This window comes from Saccopteryx leptura, chromosome 6, assembly GCF_036850995.1.
Source record: "Saccopteryx leptura isolate mSacLep1 chromosome 6, mSacLep1_pri_phased_curated, whole genome shotgun sequence".
Classification (NCBI taxonomy): Eukaryota; Metazoa; Chordata; class Mammalia; order Chiroptera; family Emballonuridae; genus Saccopteryx; species Saccopteryx leptura.
The window spans coordinates 125265107-125290052 of NC_089508.1; the positions used below are offsets into that span (position 1 = coordinate 125265107).

Sequence of the window (24946 nt, forward strand, 5' to 3'; positions counted from 1 at the left end):
CTGCCCCAGGCGCTAGAGTGGCTCTGGTCGCAACAGAGTGACGCCCAGGATGGGCAGAGCATTGCCCCCTGGTGGGCGTGCCTGGTGGATCCCGGTCGCGCGCATGCGGGAGTCTGTCTAACTGCCTCCCCGTTTCCAGCTTCAGAAAAAATACAAAAAAAAATGTGCCTATTAAAGTCTTAAATTGAGAAATTCTTTTTAACCTTTATGCCGCAGACCAGTGCAGCTAGTAATTGTCCAAGTCCTGAGTGAGAATGGTAAAGAATGAAGAAATAGACTCAAAGAGAAAATGATGGGATCGAAAGGTCTCTGCACAGCCCATAGCTTGCAAGAGTAAAGCCCTTTATTATATAGTGCAGAGCCATATGCAAATAAGGAAGTCTCTGATATAAAGTCACACATCTGAGGCATAAACAAGAATCTTGATAAGAGTGCACCTCCTCCCACTAAGCAATAGTCAAGGGTGTGGGGAAGGGCTGAGTCAAACTAAGCCCTAGGGCCTAGGCTATATAAGGACTTGTCAGTTTACAGCAGTGGTTCTCAAATTGTGTGCCAGGGTGCACTGGTGCGCCCTAGAAGATTTCCAGGTACGCCCTATGGTATTCCAGAGAAATATGTGCCTGCTGGGGACCAAAAAACCAACAGGGATTTTGGAGTTTAGATTTTGGGGGGACAGAGGTGTGGGAATTGGCTGTAAACTGATAGTCTGCCCAACCCCCCACCTCAATTGCCTGATTAGGTTGCAAAAGGCTGTTAAGCTGTGGTGCTAGATTGTTTACACTAACTCCCATGTTCCCCAGAAAGACTGGAGGCAAGTTTCTTCTATCCTTTGTTTGCTGTAAAGTTAAGATGATATGTATGGTGGGGATTTTCTGCACTTAACACAATTAAGAGTAAAAAGAGAGGAATTCTTCAATGTATTGATGAGGAAACGAGAGTTTTCCTTTCAAATATATGCCCAAACATTGAAGAAATAGCTAGGACACATCAGGCTCATGTTTCTTATAAACACAAGAACGAAAAAACTTAACACATTTGCATCGGGACCTGCCGATATTACTAAATCTTACTAAGAATGTATCTATATATATATAAAAAGATAACTTCTTTGTCGTTTTATTTTTTAACCCCTCTTTTTTTACGAATTCTAAAAAGCATAACTCAAAAAATGTAACATAAAAATGTTTTTTAATGTCAGAATAAATTTAATTTGTGTCATATTTATTTCGTTTAATTACCATAAAAGCACGCTTGGACTTTTTTCTTTAATATTTGACTTGATTATTATAACATTTCTCAGAAATTTGTATTTAGTGCACCTATAATTATTTGTAGAATTTTAAATGCACCCCAACTTCAAAAGTTTGAGAACCACTGTCTTACAGCCTGTCTCCCACACCTTTAGTTGGGAGAAAGTTAAACTGAGACTCCAAATTCAGAGGTGATGAAAGAAAAGATTGGTAAGTCTTAATTTCATAAAAATAAAAATTTTCCATACAGCAAATAACAGCTAAAGAAAGGTCAAAAGACAACTGACAAAATGGGAAAACCTATTTGTAATTTACATCACAGACAAAAGGTAATCTACCTTATATGAAATTCCTAGAAATTGAGAAAGACCAAAATCTCAATAGAAAAATGGTCAATGAACAGAAACATGCAGGCTGTGGGGAAAATGCAAATAGTAGGTATAAAAAGAGATCAACTCGCTCTGGCCGGTCGGCCTGGCGTGCGGGGGACCCGGGTTCAATTCCCGGCCAGGGCACATAGGAGAAGCGCCCATTTGCTTCTCCAACCCCCCCCCTTCCTCTCTGTCTCTCTCTTCCCCTCCCGCAGCCAAGGCTCCATTGGAGCAAAGATGGCCCGAGCGCTGGGGATGGCTCCTTGGCCTCTGCCCCAGGCGCTGGAGTGACTCTCCTCGCGGCAGAGCGACTCCTCGGAGGGGCAGAGCATCGCTCCCTGGTGGGCAGAGTGTCGCCCCTGGTGGGCATGCCAGGTGGATCCCGGTCGGGCGCATGTGGGAGTCTGTCTGACTGTCTCTCCCCGTTTCCAGCTTCAGAAAAATACAAAAAAAAAAAAGAGAGAGAGAGAGATCAACTCAATGATAATAAGAGAAAAGCAAATTAAAACTACAGGGAGATACTGTTGGGCAAACAGCTGTAAGGCTTGCTCTCTTGTACTCTGATCAGTGCATGAGCACGTGGCAGCGCCACATGTGTATAGTCCATGTAAAGCTATGGGTGCCAGCCCTCAGGGCGGAAGGTGGATTGCTGACTGCCTGCCCACCACTGTGAGGGGCTGTTTTGCTATTTGTTTGCCTGAGAAATTTTCCCCTACCCGATTGCTCATCCTCCATTGTGAGACTATTAAATGTGAATGGCCCAATGCTTTCAGGCCAGTTTCTCTACCAACTGCCCAAATCCAATGTGAACCTACCTGGTCTCAGCCACCGGCATCCCCCTCCACACACACACACACACACACACACACACACACACAGCGCTATCGACCACTTCTTTTTTTTTTTTTTTTTTTTTTTTTATCGACTACTTCTAACAGCAGAAGACTAGAAACAACCCAGTGGCCCAGCCAGGAATATCAGACAGCTGTAAAACAGATTTCTATACACTGTAACACATTACCAGCTTATCACAGTTTTGTAGGTGAGAAGTCAGCCATTTTAGAAAGCAACCACTGACAAGTCAAATTACAACAGACAAAGCCACATTTGCCATTCCAAATTTTTTAAAGCTAAAAATGATTCCACTCTAGGTAGCAGAAAAACTTATTTCTTAAATACATCCACATAAATACTATAATGACATACTTCAGACTGCTGGTCTAAAATCCTTTTTTATAACATAAAAGATTATGACTTACTAAATCAGTTTCTTTTTTCCTTCTTTTCTTTCTTTCTGTTTTTGGCACCTGGTAGGGAATAAATACAAAAATTGTGATATAACAAAGACCAACATGCTCTCTTACTTCTTTGCAAATGCTGAGATTGTTGGTCAAAATCTAATATGCAAATGTAAATTTTTTTTCAAATTTAAAACAACCACTTTATTAAAAATAGCAAATTTTACAAATACTCATTTAGCATTTTGTTATCACTGGCCACTAGAAAACACTAGCATGTGTACTGATTGTCCACATAAACCAGTTGGGCTGCCAGAGAAAGCCTGTGTACCGTCACTAGAGGAGCAGCAGTGCGGTGAGTCTGGTGGGCTCAGGGAGGTCACTCCTTCTGCCCTACCAACAACACTGAGTACAATGCATGTCGAGTAAAACCCCATAAGGCAACCATATAAGCAACACAACCTCTGCATGACATTTCCTGATTAAGCCTTGACAAGGCCCAGGCCTCAAGTTATGGTGAATTACAGCAACCTTACTAAAAGTAGTACATGAAAACAACCACTGCACTTGCACGTGAATTATTAATTCCTTATTGTGGAAGATGATTCTGCTCCTGGATTCAGCTAGAAAAGTAAAGAATGCTGCTTTTCTTCAAACCACAAGAAAGCAACTGCATTTCATCTTAGCCGGTAGAAATATTTTGAACACTTTGTGCATCTGCCAAATGGAAGAATTCAACTCTTCTAAGTCAGACAGAAGCCTATCCATATTAGAGTCACTAGCTGTTTTTCTTTTATCCTCAGGAAGTTCCTCTAACTCCCCACAGAGCTCCAAATTCAAACAAGCTAATTTCTCCAGCATTCCCCAAATATGTTCCATCTGTCCAATGGAATGTTTATTTCTGAATGCTTGAAGTTTTCCAGAGTGGAAATCATTCAAAAGGCTGAGAAGCCCCGTCTCATCTCCTGACAGTCTGAAACATCCATCAGTGAGAAGGAAGGCTAAAACCAGGGCTGACTGAGCACCTTTTCCTTCCTCACCCTGAGATTTTTTTTTCTTTCATCACTTTTTAACTTTGGTCACTGTGAAGTTGACTATGATGCAGGATTTGAAAACCCTGTGCTTTTACTCCTTGGAATGGATTATTTTTTGGCTTCAACAACCTGAGTAGAGTGGGCACTAAAAGACATAGGACTCCTCTTCACTTTCTGCTCCTCCACTGTTTTAAGTGCCTTACTATACCAAAGCCAGCTTCTTATGACCTAAGAAAGAGGGGATCAGGTCCTTTCCTTCGACCTGCAAAGACCCTGAAGCAGATGAAGCCACAGCCATAGCTGCAGCTGCTGACAATACTGCTACAGCTTGAGTGGGGGTCAAATCCCAGACCTCGCATCGCTCCAGCAACTTTTGTTTACGGCAAGAAACTCTGAAGTGTAATAAACCAGTGCTCACAAAAGCAACAGAATGAATAGATACTTTAGAGATTATTCTGTTTTAAACCTCAGTTGTACCCAGAAACCACACCATATTAATTTAAATGATGATTTCATTTTGCTCATTAATTAAGTGATTACTAATTTTAAAGACTGCACTTTCCCCATTTTGGCTATAGAAAACCCTCCATCCCAGAGCTAAATATAAAAAGCTATCATTTTGGATATAACTAGAGTCTTTTACATGACATTTCCTGATAAACTTAGTATATAACAATCCAAGCCTAGCTTTTAAAATGATAAACAAAGGCAGTATAAGCCTAGTAAGAATCTTCTGCATAAGACCTTAACCTAGATCTAGAACAGAAGAACATTTAAGGATTTATTTATCTCTGACTACTTCAAAAACGATTTAAGATGGTTAAAACAGGCCCTGGCCGGTTGGCTCAGCGGTAGAGCATCAGCCTGGCGTGCAGGGGACCCGGGTTCGATTCCCGGCCAGGGCACATAGGAGAAGCGCCCATTTGCTTCTCCACCCCCCCCCCCCTTCCTCTCTGTCTCTCTCTTCCCCTCCCGCAGCCAAGGCTCCATTGGAGCAAAGATGGCCCGGGCGCTGGGGATGGCTCCTTGGCCTCTGCCCCAGGCGCTACAGTGGCTCTGGTCATGGCAGAGCGACACCCCGGAGGGGCAGAGCCTCGCCCCTGGTGGGCAGAGCGTCGCCCCTGGTGGGCGTGCCGGGTGGATCCCGGTCGGGCGGATCCCGGTCGGGCGCATGCGGGAGTCTGTCTGACTGTCTCTCCCCGTTTCCAGCTTCAGAAATTAAAAAAAAAAAAAAGATGGTTAAAACACCATCTTACATAAATCTAAACACATATAAACTAGAGAAACTGAAAATGAAATGAAACATAATCAACAAAAACAATTAATATTATTCCTAATACCTAATCATTAGATATTTCAGGTAGGGTACTGAAAGGAAACACATTGGTATAAGTTTGTCAAAGCCTGCTATTTCTTCTGTAATATGGATTTCACAATAGTTATTTAATAGATCTGAAGCAAGAATTAAATATCAAAATCCTAGTCCAAATCCTGACAATAAATAAAGGTTATTATTACTGTTATATAGGTTTCCACAAAAACACACATTTTCCTAAAACCTAATTCAAGGAGAAATAAAATTTGTAGGTCTTCTCATAAAGGTCACTAAATGATACAGAGAACCACATCTTCAACTACTGTTTTACAAAAGAGAATTCATGTACTGACCGTTATCAAAGCTCTGGGTATAACCTTGAGGGCACAACATTATATTCAACCTCAGGGAAGAATGTATTAATTGCAGAAGGTTTAGAAAATATGGTCTGATGAACTTATAGGACAGAATGGAGTTTGTTAAACCTCAAGTAATGCCAAGTTGACCTGTTCACTGTAATGTTTTACCAGATGTGCCAAACAAACTCTTAAGCAGAGTTCATAATTTAATCATTTTAGAAATCAAAATATACATTATTTACCTTTGGGGGTATGCATTCCAAAGTCTTGAATTCATTCATATATTCATCAAGAAACACTTTAAAAGTGTTAACCCAAACTCTGACTGGAGACTCTCTCCAATCACGCTGCTCAAGCCTCATGGTCTTTTCCAGAATCTGCTCAAAGAGTGCGTAGAGGTCTTTGTATCGTATGCTTTTCCCATCATCTATCTAATAAGCAATAAAAGAAGAAATGTAAGGTTTTATGAAGAAATTCTTTAAATAAAAAAGACATTCAATTTCAGGGTAGTATTCAGAGTAAACATTAGGAACCTGACATACTTTCTAACAGGCATGACCATGTGTTCATGTGATATTCATAGATATAAACTCCCACTCTACTGTGCAATACCTGCTGAGTAAAATTTGCTAAATTTTAGTAAAATACCTAACAGTTTAAACAATGTAATAATTTGAAAAAGTCCTGAGAATCTCTCCCATAAGTCTGGCTTTATTATATATTTTAGCATCAAAAATAAATTTTCTAAACCACAACCAATATCATATGAAAATATAAAGTAAATCTGAAAGTGATTTAAACTGATAGGTGGAAATCAGTGAACAAAACTCTTCTAATTCCACTGGAAAAAAACAGTATAATAACTCCAGACATTGTAAGAATTAGGAGCTAGATCTACAGGATATAGAGAAGTCAAAATATTAGAGAGCCACTGGGTTAAACAGAAACCTACCCAGAATATCCAAATTCAGTATCTTAAGAAGATGGAAATATACCCAGAAGGGGGAAAAAGAAAACTACTCAAGGAAGCTATTAATCTGAGGTCAGTTAGTATGCTTCTCTCTACCCATACCTAAAAGAAAAACAAGACACTAAAGAAGTCTCTAGCTGAACAGCCTCTGTATTACCTTCTGCAGTACTGACAAATTTTTCATGTGTTGAACTACAAGATATATACTAACATTGCCCAACTCACCGCCAATGCAGATGAATAAAAGCTAAAGATGTTCTGCCGGAATTCTTTCAGGGCTTTTTTAAATACAACATCCACCAATGTGTCTTTCTTGCTGTCTTCATTTTCCAGGTCATTCATCTGGGGACCATAGAGAGAGTTTTTGTACAAAATCAAGTAATTGAAAAGAAGTGAACACCTATTGTTGCCCTGAAAGTGCAAGTCATTTTCAAAAAAAGTGTTTTATTTATTACTACTAGATGATTTCTAAATGTCCTTTCCAATACTTATGATTTTATAGTTCTACCAGAAAGACAACTCCAAGTGTACAATGACAACCTCACCTTCACAGAAGGAATATATAACATGGCAGTTATAGTAAAAATGAAGTCAAGAGTAAAGCCTAGCCTGACCAGGCGGTGGCGCAGTGGATAGAGTGTCGGACTGGGATGCGGAACACTCAGGTTCGAGACCCGGAGGTCGCCAGTTTGAGCACAGGCTTATCTGGTTTGAACAAAAAGCTCACCAGCTTGGACCCAAGGTCGCTGGCTCGAGCAAGGGGTTACTCAGTCTGCTGTAGCCCCATGGTCGAGGCATATATGAGAAAGCAATCAATGAACTAAGGTGTCACAACGAAAAAGTGATGATTGATGCTTCTCATCTCTCTCCGTTCCTGTCTGTCCCTATCTACCCCTCTCTCTGTCTCAGAAAAAAAAAAAAAAAAGAGTAAAGCCTAAAACCCAAATTCTGTTTGCCCAGACTGACTAATGCATATTATATTATATGCACCTTCATGGCAAAGAACAGACCATCTACCTTAATGAAGCCTATGTCACCTTGATCTCTAGGGGCCATACCCCAACATACACAAGTATTCCATAGTCAAAGCTGCTCAGCTACCTAACTCAGTATTCAAAGTGTACCTTTTTCAGAAGAAATTCATCCATGCTTTTTAAATCACTGGCACTTGCTATGATCTGCACAGAGTCATTTTGCCAGTGCACAGATTCCAAAGCCACACTGCTGATCTTCACACTTTGCTTGCGCTTTGACTTCGGAGAGGGCTCTTTGTTCTCTTTGAACTCCTTCTGGCAACTACCAGGCAATTCTGGGCTCAAAGGAGGTGTTGGGTGACACTGAGCTAATTCTATAATTCAAGATAGAATAGCCAAAAAGAAAAGAAATTTAGTAAAAAATAAAATCTCCACATCCTTTTTTTTAAGTTTAAGTTTCTTTAGTAAATCACTGTAAGAAATACATATAAATTTCTGAAAATAAAAGTAAAATTAATGCTTGAGGCCCAGGCAGTTAAACAGAAAATTCAGATCACACATTGTACTGAAAATGTATTTAAGAATTACTACTTTTCAATGGAAAATGCTATCATATCTTCCTAAGGTCTGACCCAGAAAATCTGGATGGAGGTGTCTTGTAGAACTGAAGCCCGATCCCGAGACCAAAGTACCAAAGAGTAAGAAGAGTATAAAATCACACTAGCATGTCAAATGTTGACTGTTAACCCACTCACAGTCTTATTCTACCTATTTGAAAGAACATCCAGCTATATGAAAGTCAAACAAGTCAGTGAAGTTTGGTAATTACTATTATTTCCTTTCTAGGGGCTAAAGCCATGAATGCTTCAGTAATAATATCTGGACTTAGCTTGGCAACCTGTTTATGGAACCAGGTAAACAGCTGGCTCACTTCTGCTTTCGTCTCTTTTGTACTTAGGATTTTCTTATACATGTCCCAAATAATTGTCTGAATTTCCCACAGAATTCTTAGAATGAATTGGCTTTGACTACAATATTAGAAAGCACAACAAATTTTCTCTACAATTGCCTATACCAGAGGATTTAGATTCCACGTAGTCCATTACTATCTAGAACCACACTGGATTTGCTAAAGATCTAACCGGGGCTTTATGAGACTACCGGACCCTTCTCACTTCACATATCTGTTTGTTAGTCAGACATGTATCCACCTTACCCTCTCCCCAGTGGTATATCCTCATCCCATTGAAAGGCTAATTCTGATACCGAAAAAAAAATGTAGCCTAGGCCCAGGCCGGTTGGCTCAGTGGTAGAGCGTCGGCCTGGCGTGCAGGAGTCCGGGGTTCAATTCTTGGCCAGGGCACACAGGAGAGGCGCCCATCTGCTTCTCCACCCCTTCCCTCTCCTTCCTTTCTGTCTCTCTCTTCCCCTCCCGCAGCCAAGGCTCTAGTGGAGCAAAGTTGGCCCAGGTGCTAAGGATGGCTCCATGGCCTCTGCCTCAGGTGCTAGAATGGCCCTGGTTGCAACAGAGCAATGCCCCAGATGGGCAGAGCATTGCCCCCTGGTGGGCGTGCTGGGTGGATCCCGGTCGGGTGCATGCAGGAGTCTGTTTGCCTCCCCATTTCCAGCTTCAGAAAAATACAAAAAAATACAAAAAAAAAAAGTAGCCTCCCCCAAATTCTTAATTCTACTTCAGGCAGAAGTGAGGCTAACTCAATCTCAGATATGGACCAGAATAAAAATTATAAAGATACAGGACAGAAGTATATTCAAGTTGTTATCAACTGATTTTAATTCCATTATATAACTCAGATATAAAAGTATTTCATTTAGCAAAATCATTTTCTTTCTTATAATAAAGGAAATAATAATTACTAAAGAAACTGCTTTTAATCCTACTTCACCATTAAAAACAAATTAACAAATTTCTTCCGAAAGATAATTTAAAAACTATAATCTTAACTTTTATATACATATCCTTATGGAGCAAACACACAATGAACACTGCAATAATAACTGATCTAATCAAAAAGCTTTAACTTGCTCTGGCCAGTTGGCTCAGCAGTACAGCGTCAGCTCAGTGTGTGGAAGTCCTGGGTTCGATTCCCGGTCAGGGCACACAGGAGATGGCAGGAGAAGTGAACATCTGCTTCTCCACCCCTCCCCCTCTCCTTCCTCTCTATCTCTCTCTTACCCTCATACAGCCAACGCTCCATTGGAGAAAAGTTGGCCTGGGCGCTGAGGATAGCTCTGTGGCCTCCACCTCAGGCACTAGAATGGCTCTGGTTGCAACAGAGCAATGCCCCAGATGGGCAGAGCATCGCCCCCTGGTGGACATGCCAGGTGGATCCCGGTCAGGCACATGCAGGAAGGAGTCTGCCTGCCTCCCCACTTCTAACTTTGAAAAAATAACAAAAAAAAAACAAAAAAAAAAGCATTAACCTTCCTTCTTGGGAATTAGCAATGGAGAATATAACTATGAAAAGTGAAAAATTGAGAACAGATATTAAGAAACTAATCCTGTTAGTAATATAATGGTAAAAAATTCCAAATCTTCCAAGCTACTTGTAGTATTCACTTAATTCTGTAAGGTCGGTGGATAGAGGGCTGGTCACGTGGGAACTTAGGCTCTGGGAACTTTGGCTAGGACCGCCCACAGTCAAGCGCGCCAAAAAGAAACTTCCTAGGACTCCTTGGAAACAAAGGCGATTGACTGTCAGCCAGTAAGATTTCTCTACGTCATAATAGCCCGACTGCCCTAGAGGGACCCTTTTTTAAATATACCCGTGCGGTCTCTCTCCATGTGCGAGTTTTTCCTGACCCTCCATCTTGCACGCCCGTGAGTCTCGTCCGGGGAACGCTTTGTACTGAATAAAGCCTTTTGAACTTACCACACTTGGTGGCTCCGAGACCTGTTCCTTCCTTCTCGGCGGGGAAAAATACCTTACATTTTGGTGCCGAAAACCCGGGAGGAGTCAGAAGTCTGCAAGGATCACTCCTCTTCCCTTCCCTCCGAGAAAGAACCAGGACCTCCAACTCTCCACCCACTTCAGCGCACGGTGTGGTAATTTCCCCACCTCCAGCCTCCCCTCACCTCAGTTCTCTCCTCCGAGAATCCCTGTCCGAAACCACAGCTGCGTCAGGGACTTTTCTTCCGACAGAGTGCATTTGCTTTAGAGACGTCCGGAGCATTTCCAATCTACCTTTTCTGTCCGTGGCCCGACCGTGAGTTTTAGGACGCTAATACTCAAGTCTGACCACTCCGAGAACTGAGGGTGATTATGGGGGCAAAGGGATCCAAATCTGACTCTAAAACACCCCTGGGGTGCCTAATCCGGAGTCTCTCAAACATTGATCGTTCCCTGAAAAAGAAGAAACTAATCTTCTGTAGCGTAGCCTGGCCACAATACCCGCTAAATAACCAGACCAGATGGCCTCAGGAAGGGACTTTCGATTTTAACATCCTTACTGATTTACGGAATTATTGTCAGGAGGCTGGGAAGTGGTCAGAAATTCCTTATATTCAGGGGTTTTGGCATCTGCGTTCTCGTCCTAAACTCTGTGCCGGTTGCTCTACACCGCACATTCTTTTGGCCAGAGAAACCTCAGCTAAACCCTCCGCTCCAGATTCCTCCTCCTTTTCCGACTCCCCTGAGGAACTCTCTTCCCCTCCTGCAAGACTCCCTCGGCTCCCTCGGTCCCATCGGACTCCTCCCCCCTCTTCACTAGATCCTGCTTCCCCACCTGCAAATGATGCTCTCTCTCTCTCCTCTCCAGTCAGTGCTCACACCCGATCTCACTCCAGGCCACAAGAGGAAGCCAACCTCCTATGCCCTCTCCGCACAGTGGCCAGAGCAGAAGGAATTGTTCGGGTTCATGTGCCTTTCTCCCTCTCTGATCTGTCTGCAATTGAAAAGCGTTTGGATTCTTACTCTTCTAATCCTACCAACTATACCAAGGAATTCCAATATCTCACTCAGGCATATGACCTCACTTGGCATGATCTCTATGTTATTATGTCTTCTACCCTTACCCCCGATGAACGGGACCGAATCCGGATGGCGGCACGAGCTCATGCAGATAAGGTCCACGCCTCAAACCCTCAAATGCCGGTGGGCCCAGAGGCGGTCCCTGACACGGACCCCAACTAGAATTACCAGGTGGAACAAACAGGTAGGAGACGACGAGACCAAATGATTGAATGTCTTGTAGCTGGAATGCAGGATGCAGCACAAAAGGTAGTTAACTATGACAAGTTAAGGGAAATTACTCAGGGACCTGAGGAAAATCCAGCTCTTCTTAAATCGCCTCACTGACACTATGGTCCTCCACACTCATTTAGACCCTACCTCCAATGCCGGGGCCACTGTGTTAGCTACTCACTTTATTTCCCAATCTGCCCCGGACATTTGGAGTAAACTTAAAAAAGCAGAAGAGGGCCCCCAGACCCCTATCCGAGACCTGATGAACATGGCATTTAAGGTTTTTAACAGTCGAGAGGAACAGGCCGAGGCTGAACGCCGGGCCAGCATGAAGCAGAAGGTGTCACTCCAAACCCAGGCTCTTGTGGCAGCCCTAAGGCCAGAGCAACAAGGGCAAGGCACAGAGGGTGCTCGACCTAGGTCCGGGCCACCAAGAGGATCCCCACCAGGAGCTTGCTTTAAGTGTGGCAAGGAGGGTCATTGGTCCCGGCAGTGCCCCTGCCCGAGGCTGCCCATTAAGCCCTGCCCTAACTGCAAGCAGCCTGGTCACTGGCGGAGCGATTGTCCCTTTTTGGCAGCAGGTTCATCCTCGACGTCTCGACATGGAGGACAGGCCGCTCAGATGGGAGACCAAGCCAGCCAGGCGGGGCCATCATTTGAATTCCTAGGCCTCGCAGACGACTGATGCGGCCTGGACTCGGAGACCCTCATTACTCTCTCTGAGCCACGGGTGATGCTACAGGTAGCGGGTAAGTCCATATCATTTCTTGTGGACACGGGAGCTACCTTCTCTGTATTGCCTACATACTCTGGACTTCTAGTTCCCTCACAGGTCTTGGTTATGGGAGTGGGCGGGACTGTTTCTTCTCCTCTTCGCACACCACCTCTGACATGCAGTTTGGACGGAATCCCCTTTTCACACTCGTTCTTAGTCATGCCATCGTGCCCTGTACCCCTTCTGGGTCGAGACATTCTACACAGTCTCGGGGCCACTATCCAGATGACAGCATCTTCCCACTTACTCCTACCACTCCTGACTAAAGACTCTTTCACTACCACAGATCACTCTAACCCGGTCACACCTCCTATTCCACGGGATGTTGTCAACCCTCACGTCTGGGACACTTCTACCCCTGTGGTAGCAACCCACTCCTTTACGGAACTAATAGATTTCCTCAACAGGCCTCGAGATGGATTATCAGATTCTCCTTTAAAAGATCCAGATCTAATACTCTATAGATGGGAGCTCTGTACAGGGACCCGACGGACGACGACGGGCAGCCTACGCAGTGGTCACCACCTCCTCCACCCTAGAAGCTCAACAGCTGCCAGAGGGCACCACCTCCCAGAAAGCAGAACTGATTGCTCTCACGCGGGCACTTACTCTGGCCCAGGGAAAACGCGTAACTATATATACTGACTCTAAATATGCTTTTCTTATTACCCACAGCCACTCTGCCCTCTGGAAGGAAAGGGGCTTTCCTCACTACCAGAGGCTCCCCCATAATCAATGCTACCCTCATTTCTAAACTTTTGCAGGCATTACAGCTTCCCGCTGAGGTGGCTGTGGTACATTGTAGGGGCCATCAAACCTCTCAGGACCCAGTGGCCTTGGGAAATGCTCGGGCCGACGCGACAGCTCGAAACCTCACCCTGGGAGCCTCCCCCTCTCCTCTCATGTTTCTCTCTACCTCCTTGAAACCTTCCTACACTCCTGAGGAATAACAGGCCCTCCTCAAAAAGGGTGGAGACGTGTGTAACCAGGGATGGATATTTCTTGGAGATAGAATTGCCTTACCAAAAGAACAGGCTGAAACTCTCCTTTCTGATATCCACTGTTCCTTACACACAGGGCCAAAAGCTCTCTATCGGTTCTTACAACCACTCTTTTTCTTCCCAGGCCTCCAGCAGACTATTGAAAAGGTACACGCAGCATGTGCTGTCTGTTCCAAAACCTCTACACAAGGGGGACTCCGCCCTCGCTTCCCTACTCATCAGCTGAGGGGTCACGTGCCAGGCCAGGATTGGCAAATTGACTTCACTCATATGCCCCCTCACAAAAAACTCCGTTATCTCTTAACCTTTGTTGATACCTTTTCAGGATGGATAGAAGCCTTTCCAACTTCTCGAGAAACAGCAGATACCGTTGCCTCCATTCTTGTTGAAAACATCATCCCACGGTTTGGACTGCCGACTACCATCCAGTCAGACAACGGCCTGGCCTTAACTGCCCAAATAGACCAGCAGGTTGCCACCTCTCTCAACATCACCTGGAAACTCCACATACCCTATCACCCTCAATCATCGGGTAAGGTGGAAAGGGCCCATGGCATCCTGAAGGGTCAGCTAACTAAACTTTCCATTGAGACCAGGCTCTCCTGGCCAAACCTCCTTCCCCTGGCACTCACCAGAATCAGGGCAACCCCGCGAAACCCCACTGGACTCAGCCCCTTTGAGCTGGTTTACGGTAGGCCATTCCTAATCAATCACAGCTTACCTGTCAACCCCCCTCCTCTTGCCACGTACCTCCCCTTTCTGTCTTTACTTCGCCATCTTCTCAGGGAACACGCAGACCGGACCCTTCCTCCCATAGGGGGTCCAGATGAAACACAGCCAGCGGTCCCCCTCCAACCAGGAGACAGCGTTCTTCTAAGGGAGCTCCAGCCTGGCTCCCTACAGCCCAGATGGACAGGATCCCATACGGTAATACTGACTACTCCTACTGCAGCTAAGCTCCTAGGGCAAACACCTTGGTATCATGTCTCTCGCCTCAAGCTTGCTCCCATACAGGATTGCTGGGAGTCAGAACCACTGGGCCTTACTCGTCTGCGGCTCACAAAAAAATTGGGCCATGCAGACCCTCCTGTTGCTCCTGTCCCTCCCACCAGGAACCTGCCACCAGAGTGAGCTGAAGCAGGGAGCAATGCTGTTCAGTAAGACTGGCCTGATAAAAGAAGCTTCAATCTGAACTGTCTGCATGAAAAAATTAAGCAAAAATCTCTCCTCTTACAACCTGCTTAACTCCTAATAGCAACCACCTATTCTTACCTGGGCTGCCCCTATCCTACCTAAATCTTCTTCTAATTATCAGCGTATAACTCATATTTGTCTGTTTTTTAAAAAATTCTTACAGAACTGCACCAACAAAGTTCCTCAACTCATGGCCAAACAGATGTTCCTCTGGACACCCCTCAAAACCACCACCTTCCGATCTCCCCCTCCCCACGACGCCCCTATTCAGCAGGAAGTAGCCAGACGAATAAGCGGCGCCCCTTATTAACACAAAAAGATCGGAATGTAAGGTCGGTGGATAGAGGGCTGGTCACGTGGGAACTTAGGCTCTGGGAACTTTGGCTAGGACCGCCCACAGTCAAGCGCGCCAAAAAGAAACTTCCTAGGACTCCTTGGAAACAAAGGTGATTGTCAGCCAGTAAGATTTCTCTACGTCATATTAGCCCGACTGCCCTAGAGGGACCCTTTTTTAAATATACCCACGCGGTCTCTCCATGTGCGATTTTTTCCTGACCCTCCATCTTGCACGCCAGTGAGTCTCGTCCGGGGAATGCTTTGTACTGAATAAAGCCTTTTGAACTTACCACACTTGGTGGCTCCGAGACCTGTTCCTTCCTTCTCGGTGGGGAAAAATACCTTACCAATTCATCATTGATTTTAATCTTACCATTTTCTCAACTGATAAGAGAGCAAAGCCACAAGATAAAAATAAGGCTCTAACCATATTTCAATCATTTTTTTCCTCTGACACACAGGTGCCTCTGGCCCATCCATTTCTATGTGAAACCCAATGATCTTTCCTCCTTGTGCCTTCATCTTATAATAGATATGAGTTTTGTTTACTTATTGTAATTGCTCTATTTTATCTTTCTTTAATAGATAATAACTTTCATCCTAGAATCTTGTAACATTTTATTCAATACTGGTATGTCACCAACCCACTAGTATGTCACACACTCTTAACCCAATACCCACCTCTAATTATACTCCTACTGAAGATAACTGACATCTTTACATAATAATTGAAAACATACTTAAACAAAGGGCTTGGAAAAAATGGGGTAATTTTCTAATAGTGGGATTACTAAAATCCCTAAAGAATTAGTAACTGTAGCATTTAGAAAAGCTAGTTTTCTCAACAGATGAACTGGGGTACTCTCAAATGTGTGAAATTGATGCCCCAAAAGTTAAAATAACAGCTACCATGATAAAGTCCTAGGTACTGACATATGGTAAGTACTTTATAGAATGTTGGTTAAGAATGTGGACTCTGGAGCTAGAATGCCTGAATTCACATCTCAGCTCTCTGCTAATTCCTATATATGTATAAGCAAATAACTTCTCTGTGCCTCAGTTTTCTCATCTATAAACTGGGATTAATAATCACACTATTTCAAAAAGCTGTGAGGATGAACTGATTTAATCTATACATGCTCAGTACTGTGCTCTGTATGAAGTAAGCACTCAAAATTAGCTATTACAGCCAGTGCCCGACTTATGACCACAATTGGTTCTGACAGACTGGTTGTAACACGATTTGGTCATAAGTTGAGTAGGCTATATGTACAGTACTGTGAAATGATGTCATAAAAATCTTTAAGTCATATTTTATCATAATTTTCTTTCATTATTGTTATATATCATAATTTTCTTTGTTCATTTTATGCCCTTTGTATCATCTCTACACCATTATGTTTCTTATTTTTACATTCATCAGGTTTAAGTAAAACACTGCATTACCAGTACAACTGGTTTAATATTTGCAAAGACAATTTCCTCTTGGTAGACATCTTGGGAGGGGTTTGATGAAAATATCCAAGACACAAAACACAAATTGCTGTACCGAGTCTGGGATAACAGCTGAAATGGTGCACGTGGAGATGGTAGTGCTGCCGGAAGCTGATCCGCACTGTCGTACGCCCAGCTGGGTAACACTTTGCACTGCCAGACACGGAGCAGTCGTGGCTAGCGATTGTGGTCATAAGTCGAATGGTCGTAAGTTGCATAGGTCATAAGTGATCAATATTTGTACCTTCTCTTTTTACTAATAATACATACTTATCTGTGAGTGCATGGTGGCTAAATTTTAACACTTTAGAAAACTTAGGCTAACTAAAGATTCACACTATTCTTGAAGTAATTTTTGCTTCACCATTTTGTGCCACATTTCCTTGGAACTTCTATTATAGGCATGATGTATTTTTATAATTATCTTTTAGTTAAGGAAGAATTTAATAATCCTGGTCCTATCTCATTAAAATACCTGGCCAACAGGATTGCCATTATGAATACTAGAGCAATAGCAAACTATCAGAAAGAGTAGACAGCGGAGGTGATGTCATAGAAATGGCACCGTGAAGACACGGACCGAAAAATCTCCCCAAAATTTCAACAAGTTCAACAACCAGAGATAGAAAAATCTATTTTTGAAGCATCCGAGAGTTTCACACCCTGAAGGCGAAGTGCTATCAATAAGACCACTCTCAGATGCCATTAAGAAAAAGGAAATCAAATATCATGGATACAAAAGAAAGAGAAGTAACACAGATAGATGTGGAAAAATCTATGGAGAAAAAATTTAATATATTGGAAACCTTGGAGCTAAATGACAGAGAATTTAAAATAGAAATCCTAAAAATGGAGATATACAAGAAAACACAGAAAGGCAATTTAGGGAGCTCAGAAAACAACTCAATGAACACAAAGAATATATTACCAAGGAAATTAAAACTATAAAAACAAATCAGAGATGAAAAATGCAATTCAAGAACTTAAAAACAAGGTAACAAGCTTAGCTAATAAACAGGCCAGATAGAAGGTAGGATTAGTGACATAGAGGACAAGCAACTTGAGGCACAACAGACAGAAGAAGAGAGAGACTCAAAAATTCAAAAAAAATGAGAAAGCCCTACAGGAATTGTCTGACTCCATTAAAAAGAATAACATAAGAATAATAGGTATATCAGAGGGAGAAGAGAGAGAAAATGGAATGGAGAATTTATTCAAACAAAGAATAGACGAGAACTTCCCAAGCCTGTGGAAAGAACTAAAGCCTCAAATTCAAGAAGCAAGCAGAACACCAAGTTTTCTTAACCACAATAAACCTACTCCAAGGCACATCATAATAAAATTGGCACAAACCAACGACAAAGAAAGAATTCTCAAGGCAGCCAGGGAAAAGAAGAATAAAACATACAAAGGAAGGCCTATTAGAGTATCATCAGATTTTTTCAGCAGAAACTCTACAAGCTAGAAGAGAGTGGACCCCAATATTTAAAGTCCTGAAAGAGAGGAACTTTCAGCCACTAATACTATACCCATCAAAGTTATCCTTCAAGTACGAAGGAGAAAAACATTCACAAATACAGAAAAGATGAGGGAATTTATCATCAGAAAACCCCCACTCCAGGAAATACTAAAGGGGGTTTTCCAACCAGATCCAAAGAACAAAACAAAACAAAACCACAAGTAAAAGCTCCACCAAGAACACAATAAAACCAAATTTAAACTGTGACAACAAAAGCAAAAATAAAAAGGGGAGAGGACAGAGATTAACAGTAGCAAAAGACGATGAAGTGCAGAAACACTCACAAGATAGGGTTCTACAATGAATATGGTAGGTACCCTTTTCATTACTTAATGGTAACCACCCTTGAAAAAACCACCACAAAAGCACATGACTTAAAAAATGTAGCAACAGAGGAAAGAAGTATGGAATACAAATAAACAAAAACAAATGATAGAAAAACTAAAGAGAAGAATCTAACAAGATACAAAACTAACAGAAAGCAATTTATAAAATGGCAATAGGGAATCCACAAGTGTCAATAATTACACTAAACGTAAATGGATTAAACTCACCAATAAAAAGACACAGAGTAGCAGAATGGATTAAAAAAGAAAATTCAACTGTATGCTGCCTACAAGAAACACATCTAAGCAACAAGGATAAAAACAAATTCAAAGTGAAAGGTTGGAAAACAATACTCCAAGCAAATAACATCCAAAAAAAGCAGGCGTAGCAATACTCATATCTAATAACATTGACTACAAGACAGCAAAAGTACTCAGAGACAAAAATGGTCATTTCATAATGATTAAGGGGATGCTGAATCAAGAAGACATAACAATCCTTAATATATACGCACCAAACCAAGGAGCACCAAAATATATAAGACAGCTACTTATTGACCTAAAAACAAAAACTGACAAAAATACAATCATACTTGGAGACCTCAATAAACCACTGACAGCTATAGATCGGTCATCCAAACAGAAAAATCAATAAAGATATAGTGTCCTTAAACGAAACACTAGAGAACCTGGATACGATAGACATCTACAGGATACTTCATCCCAAAGCGACAGAGTATACCTTTTTCTCTAGTGTACATGGAACATTCTCAAGAATTGAACATATGTTGGGCCATAAAAATAACATCAGCAAATTCAGAAAAATTGAAATTGTACCAAGCATATTTTCTGATCATAAAGCCTTGAAAGTAGAATTCAACTGCAAAAAAGAGGAAAAAAATCCCACAAAAATGTGGAAACTAAACAACATACTTTTAAAAAATGAATGGGTCAAAGAAGAAATAAGCGCATAGATCAAAAGATATATACAGACAAATGAAAATGACAATACGACATATCAGAATCTATGGGATGCAGCAAAAGCAGTGATAAGAGGGAAGTTCATATCACTTCAGCCATATATGAACAAACAAGAGAGAGCCCAAGTGAACCACTTAACGTCACACCTTAAGGAACTAGAAAAAGAAGAACAAAAACAACCCAAACCAGCCGAAGAAAGGAGATAATAAAAATCAGAGCAGAAATAAATGAAATAGAGAACAGAAAAACTATAGAAAAAATTAATAGAACAAGGAGCTGGTTCTTTGAAAAGATCAACAAAATTGACAAACCCCTGGCAAGACTTACCAAGGAAAAGAAAAAGAACTCATATAAACAAAATCCAAAATGAAAGAGGAAAAATCACCATGGACATCGTAGATATACAAAGAATTATTGTAGAATACTATGAAAAACTTTATGCCACTAAATTCAACAACCTAGAAGAAATGGATAAATTCCTAGAACAATACAACCTTCCTAGACTGAGTCAAGAAGAAGCAGAAAGCCTAAACAGACCTATTATTAGAGAAGAAATAGAAAAAACCATTAAAAACCTCCCCAAAAATAAAAGTCCAGGCCCAGATGGCTATACTAGTGAATTCTATCAAACATTCAAAGAAGACTTGGTTCCTATTCTACTGAAAGTCTTCTAAAAAACTGAAGAAGAAGCAATACTTCCAAACACATTTTATGAGGTCAATATAACCCTCATACCAAAACCTGGCAAGGACGGCACAAAAAAAGAAAACTACAGACCAATATCTCTAATGAATACAGATGCTAAAATATTAAACAAAATACTGGCAAATCGAATACAAAAACATATTAAAAAAATAATACATCATGATCAACTGGGATTCATCCCAGAATCTCAAGGATGGTTCAACATACGTAAAACGGTTAACGTAATACACTATATCAACAAAACAAAGAACAAAAACCACATGATCTTATCAATAGATGCAGAAAAGGCACTCGATAAAATAGAACACAACTTTATGTTTAAGACACTCAACAAAATGGGTATAGAAGGAAAATATCTCAACATGATAAAGGCCATATATGATAAACCATCAGCCAACATCATAGTAAATGGCATAAAACTGAAGACTTTCCACCTTAAATCAGGAACAAGACAGGGTTGTCCACTCTCTCCACTCTTATTTAACGTGGTGCTAGAAGTTCTGGCCAGAGCAACCAGACAAGAGAAAGAAATAAAAGGCATCCATATGGGAAAAGAAGAAGTAAAGGTATCACTTTTTGCAGATGATATAATCCTATACATCGAAAACCCCAAAGACTCCACAAAAAGATTACTAGAAACAATAAACCAATACAGTAAGGTCGCAGGATACAAAATTAACATACAAAAGTCCATAGCCTTTCTATATGCCAACAATGAAATATTAGAAAACGAACTCAAAAAAATCCCCTTCATAATTGCAACAAAAAATAAATAAAATACCTAGGAATAGACATAACAAAGAATGTAAAGGACCTATATAACGAAAACTACAAAGCATTGTTAAGGGAAATTGAAAAAGATACAATGAGATGGAAAAATATTCCTTGTTTGTAGATAGGAAGAATAAATATAATCAAAATGGCCATATTACCTAAAGCAATATATAAATTTAATGCAATTTCCATCAAAATTCCTATGACATTCTTTAAAAAAATGGAAAAAAAAAATCATCAGATTTATATGGAACTATAAAAAAACCCAATTAGCCAAAGCAGTCCTAAGGAAAAAGAATGAAGCTGGGGGCATTACAATACCTGACTTCAAACTATATTATAGGGCCACGACAATCAAAACAGCATGGTATTGGCAGAAAAATACACTCAGACCAATGGAACAGAACAGAAAGTCTAGAAATAAAACCACATATATATGGTCAAATAATTTTTGATAAAGGGGCCAACAACACACAATGGAGAAAAGAAAGCCTCTTCAACAAATGGTGCTGGGAAAACTGGAAAGCCACATGCAAAAGAATGAAACTCGACTACAGCTTGTCCCCTTGTACGAAAATTAATTCAAAATGGATCAAAGACCTAAATATAAGACCTGAAACAATAAAGTACATAGAAGAAGACATAGGTTCTAAATTCATGGACCTGGGTTTTAAAGAGCATTTTATGAATTTGACTCCAAAGGCAAGAGAAGTGAAGGCAAAGATAAATGAATGGGACTACATCAGACTAAGTTTTTGCTCAGCAAGAGAAACTGACAACAAAATAAACAGACAGCCAACTAAATGGGAAATGATATTTTCAAACAACTGCTCAGATAAGGGCCTAATATCCAAAATATACAAAGAACTCATAAAACTCAACAAACAAACAAACAAACAATCCAATAAAAAAATGGGAAGAGGACATGAACAGACACTTGTCCCAGGAAGAAATACAAATGGTCAACAGATATATGAAAAGATGCTCATCTTCATTAGTTATTAGAGAAATGCTAATCAAAACTACAATGCGAAACCACCTCACACCTGTTAGATTAGCTATTATCAACAAGACAGGTAATAGTAAATGCTGGAGAGGCTGTGGAGAAAAAGGAACCCTCATTCACTGTTGGTAGGACTGTAAAGTAGTGCAACCATTATGGAAGAAAGTATGGTGGTTCCTCAAAAAACTGAAAATAGAACTACATTATGACCCAACAATCCTTCTACTGGGTATATACCCCAAAAACTCAGAAACATTGATACGTAAAGACACATGTAGCCCCATGTTCATTGCAGCATTGTTCACAGTGGCCAAGACATGGAAACAACCAAAAAGCCCTTCAATAGAAGACTAGATAAAGAAGATGTGGCACATATACACTATGGAATATTACTCAGCCATAAGAAATGATGACATCAGATCATTTACAACAAAATGGTGGGATCTTGATAACATTATACGGAGTGAAATTAGTAAATCAGAAAAAACCAAGAACTACATGATTCCATAGATTGGTGGGACATAAAAACGAGACTAAGAGACATGGACAAGAGTGTGGTGGTTACCCAGGGTGGGGGGGAGGGGGAGCGTGGGAGGGAAGAAGGAGAGGGGGAGGGGGAGGGGGGAGGTGCACAAAGAAAACTAGATAAAAGGTGATAGAGGACAATCTGACTTTGGGTGATGGGTATGCAACATAAGTGAATGACAAGATAATCTGGACATGTTTTCTTTGAATATATGTACCCTGATTTATTGATGTCACCCCATTAGCATTAATAAAAATTTATAAAAAAGAAAAGAAAAGAAAGAGTAGTCAGCAATCACAAAGACTATCTATTTTTACCATCTGAGAGCTGATGAGCTGGAACCACATCTGAGCCAGCGAAGAGTGCCAAAACCTCCAGCTGGTTGGCAGGTTTCACTCTAGTAGTCTTCTTCTCTCCTTGCTTCCCTTTGGCCCAGAATCTCATCTTAGCTCTCTGAGGTCTATTTAGAAAATGAATAAGGGTAAAAATGGAAATCAGCGAATCCCAAGTGATAATATTTGTATAACACTTTAAGCTTTTTATGACCATTAATTCATTTAACATCCACACATAAATTAGTGTTTAATTTTTAATTTCACATTTACATTTTATCTGAAAGGTAGTTTCCTCATCTTGAATACAGAACTAAGTAAGACCCAGAGACAATAAAAAATTCCCTAAAACAAACAGCTATAAAACAGTGAACCTAGGATTCCAACTCAGGTTTTCTAGTTTATAAACTAGTATCTCTTCATTCTTGTCCTAAATCTAGCTTGCATTTAGTATACAGACAACATAACAAAAAAGAAAAGATTTTTAAAGAAGTCACTGACATCACATTACTCTGATGCATATTAGTTTAGATTTGTTGGGTAATTTCCTACCAGTCTATCCATAAGTGTGCCCATTTCACTTCTGGTAATCATGATTTAGATACAATTTTACATCTTTCCTAAGAAAGGTTTTAATATTACTCTTTTATATTCATAAGTCATCAATATTATTAACAAAAGCCACCCCTTACTTGAGTTGTGATCTTGCTCCAGGCACAGTACTAAATGCTTCCATAAGATTAGTTTAATTATAACAACATGGTTACTTTCAAACTATTAGAACCATTTTACAGGTGAAAAACTGAAGACTTAACAATTAGATAACTTTCCTAAGAATATACAGCCAGTGAGTGACAAAGCTGAGAATCACATTTATAGTACTATGCCACAGTGCCTCGTTCTTAGTACTTATACACTCTCTTTTACCACATATCTCAAGGCAACACCTTGAGGTAATAATAACAGCTCCCATTGACTGACCACATATCAGGTATCCTAACCCCATAGTAGGAGACTTACTTGTACATTAATTTGTTCCTTTGTATGTTCATTAAGTCAATCAAAAAATATTTGAGCATCTATTAGAAGCCAGGTATTATGCCTTGTATATAGGCCTAATTTTACTACAGCTGACCCTTGAACAACACGGGGATGAAGGGCAATGACCCCATGCACAGCTGGAAATCCACACATAACTTCTGACTCTCCAAGAACTTAACTACCAATAGCCTACTTTGATCGGAAGCCTTACTGATAACAGAAACAGTCAATTAACATATATTTTGTATGTTATAGGTGTTATATACTGTATTTTTACAATAAAGCTAGAGGAAAGAAAATGTTGTTAAGAAAATCATAAGGAAGAGAAAATACATCTATAGTACTGTATGTATTTATTTTAAGAAATCTACATATAAGTGGATCCAAGCAGTTCAAACTCAAGCTGTTTAAGGGTCAAATGTACTGGGGTAAATAGGTATTATTACCCATACTCTACTCATGAGCAAATGAGGCTCAGCAGGTTGATGGAGCTGGAGGTTAAAATGAGGTCTATCTGGTCTGGAAGCCCATGATCTTCTTTCTCTTGTTCTTTTTTAAAAAAATGCTTCTTACTAAACTTATACATTCATATGATCTAAAGAAAAATTTTCTACAAGGCTTATTATAAATGACAGCACCCTTCTGCCATTCTCATTCCTTTTCTGCTTCCTAGAGATAACCCTTTTGAATTTAACTGATTCTTTCAATATTTATTATTCTTATATTGCTATCACACTTGTGACCACAGATAATGATTAAGCATGTTCCATCATTTTTGTATTACAACCTCCACAACAGAAATGTGCACCAATATACAGTATTTTCTCTTAGTAATATTCACTATTTTTACTATGTAAATAATAGTCACAACTGAGACATGTAGTATCCTGCCTAACCTCCATTTTTCTATGGTTAATAAATGTTGTTTTACATTTGCTTACTTTCCTATATACAGTTCACCTCCAAGGGTTTCCCCATTTGTGGGTATCTTCTCTCAACATGTTCAAACATAAGGGCACTCCATCAAGCTTCACATTCTTGAAACCTCTCCCAGAGCCGTCTAACCTGCTGCAATCTGGCGTGGTTTCCCTCACTGCTTGCTGTACAATTCCTATCTGAGAAGTTATTTTAACCATCATAATGGAGGTTCCTTTTGTCTCTATTGTTTTATAATGACATGCCTCTTGGTGTGGTTCTATTTTCATCCATTATGTTGTGCCCTTTCT

General features: G+C 40.7%; 1 protein-coding gene and 1 pseudogene across 5 annotated transcripts in view; both read right to left on the reverse strand.

The window, feature by feature from the left end:
- Window positions 1–24946, reverse strand: part of MYO9A (myosin IXA) — a 301246-nt gene that overhangs the window by 41280 nt on the left and 235020 nt on the right. For all 5 annotated transcript variants that reach the window (XM_066388529.1, XM_066388530.1, XM_066388531.1 and 2 more), the window contains 5 exons: window positions 22665–22807; window positions 7662–7885; window positions 6763–6879; window positions 5810–5998; window positions 2881–2928 (listed from right to left, as the gene is read on the reverse strand). In XM_066388529.1, coding sequence (XP_066244626.1) covers window positions 2881–2928; window positions 5810–5998; window positions 6763–6879; window positions 7662–7885; window positions 22665–22807 — 721 coding nt within the window. The remainder of the gene's footprint in view (window positions 1–2880; window positions 2929–5809; window positions 5999–6762; window positions 6880–7661; window positions 7886–22664; window positions 22808–24946) is intronic.
- On the reverse strand, window positions 3511–5277 carry LOC136375965 (coiled-coil domain-containing protein 28A pseudogene; annotated as a pseudogene).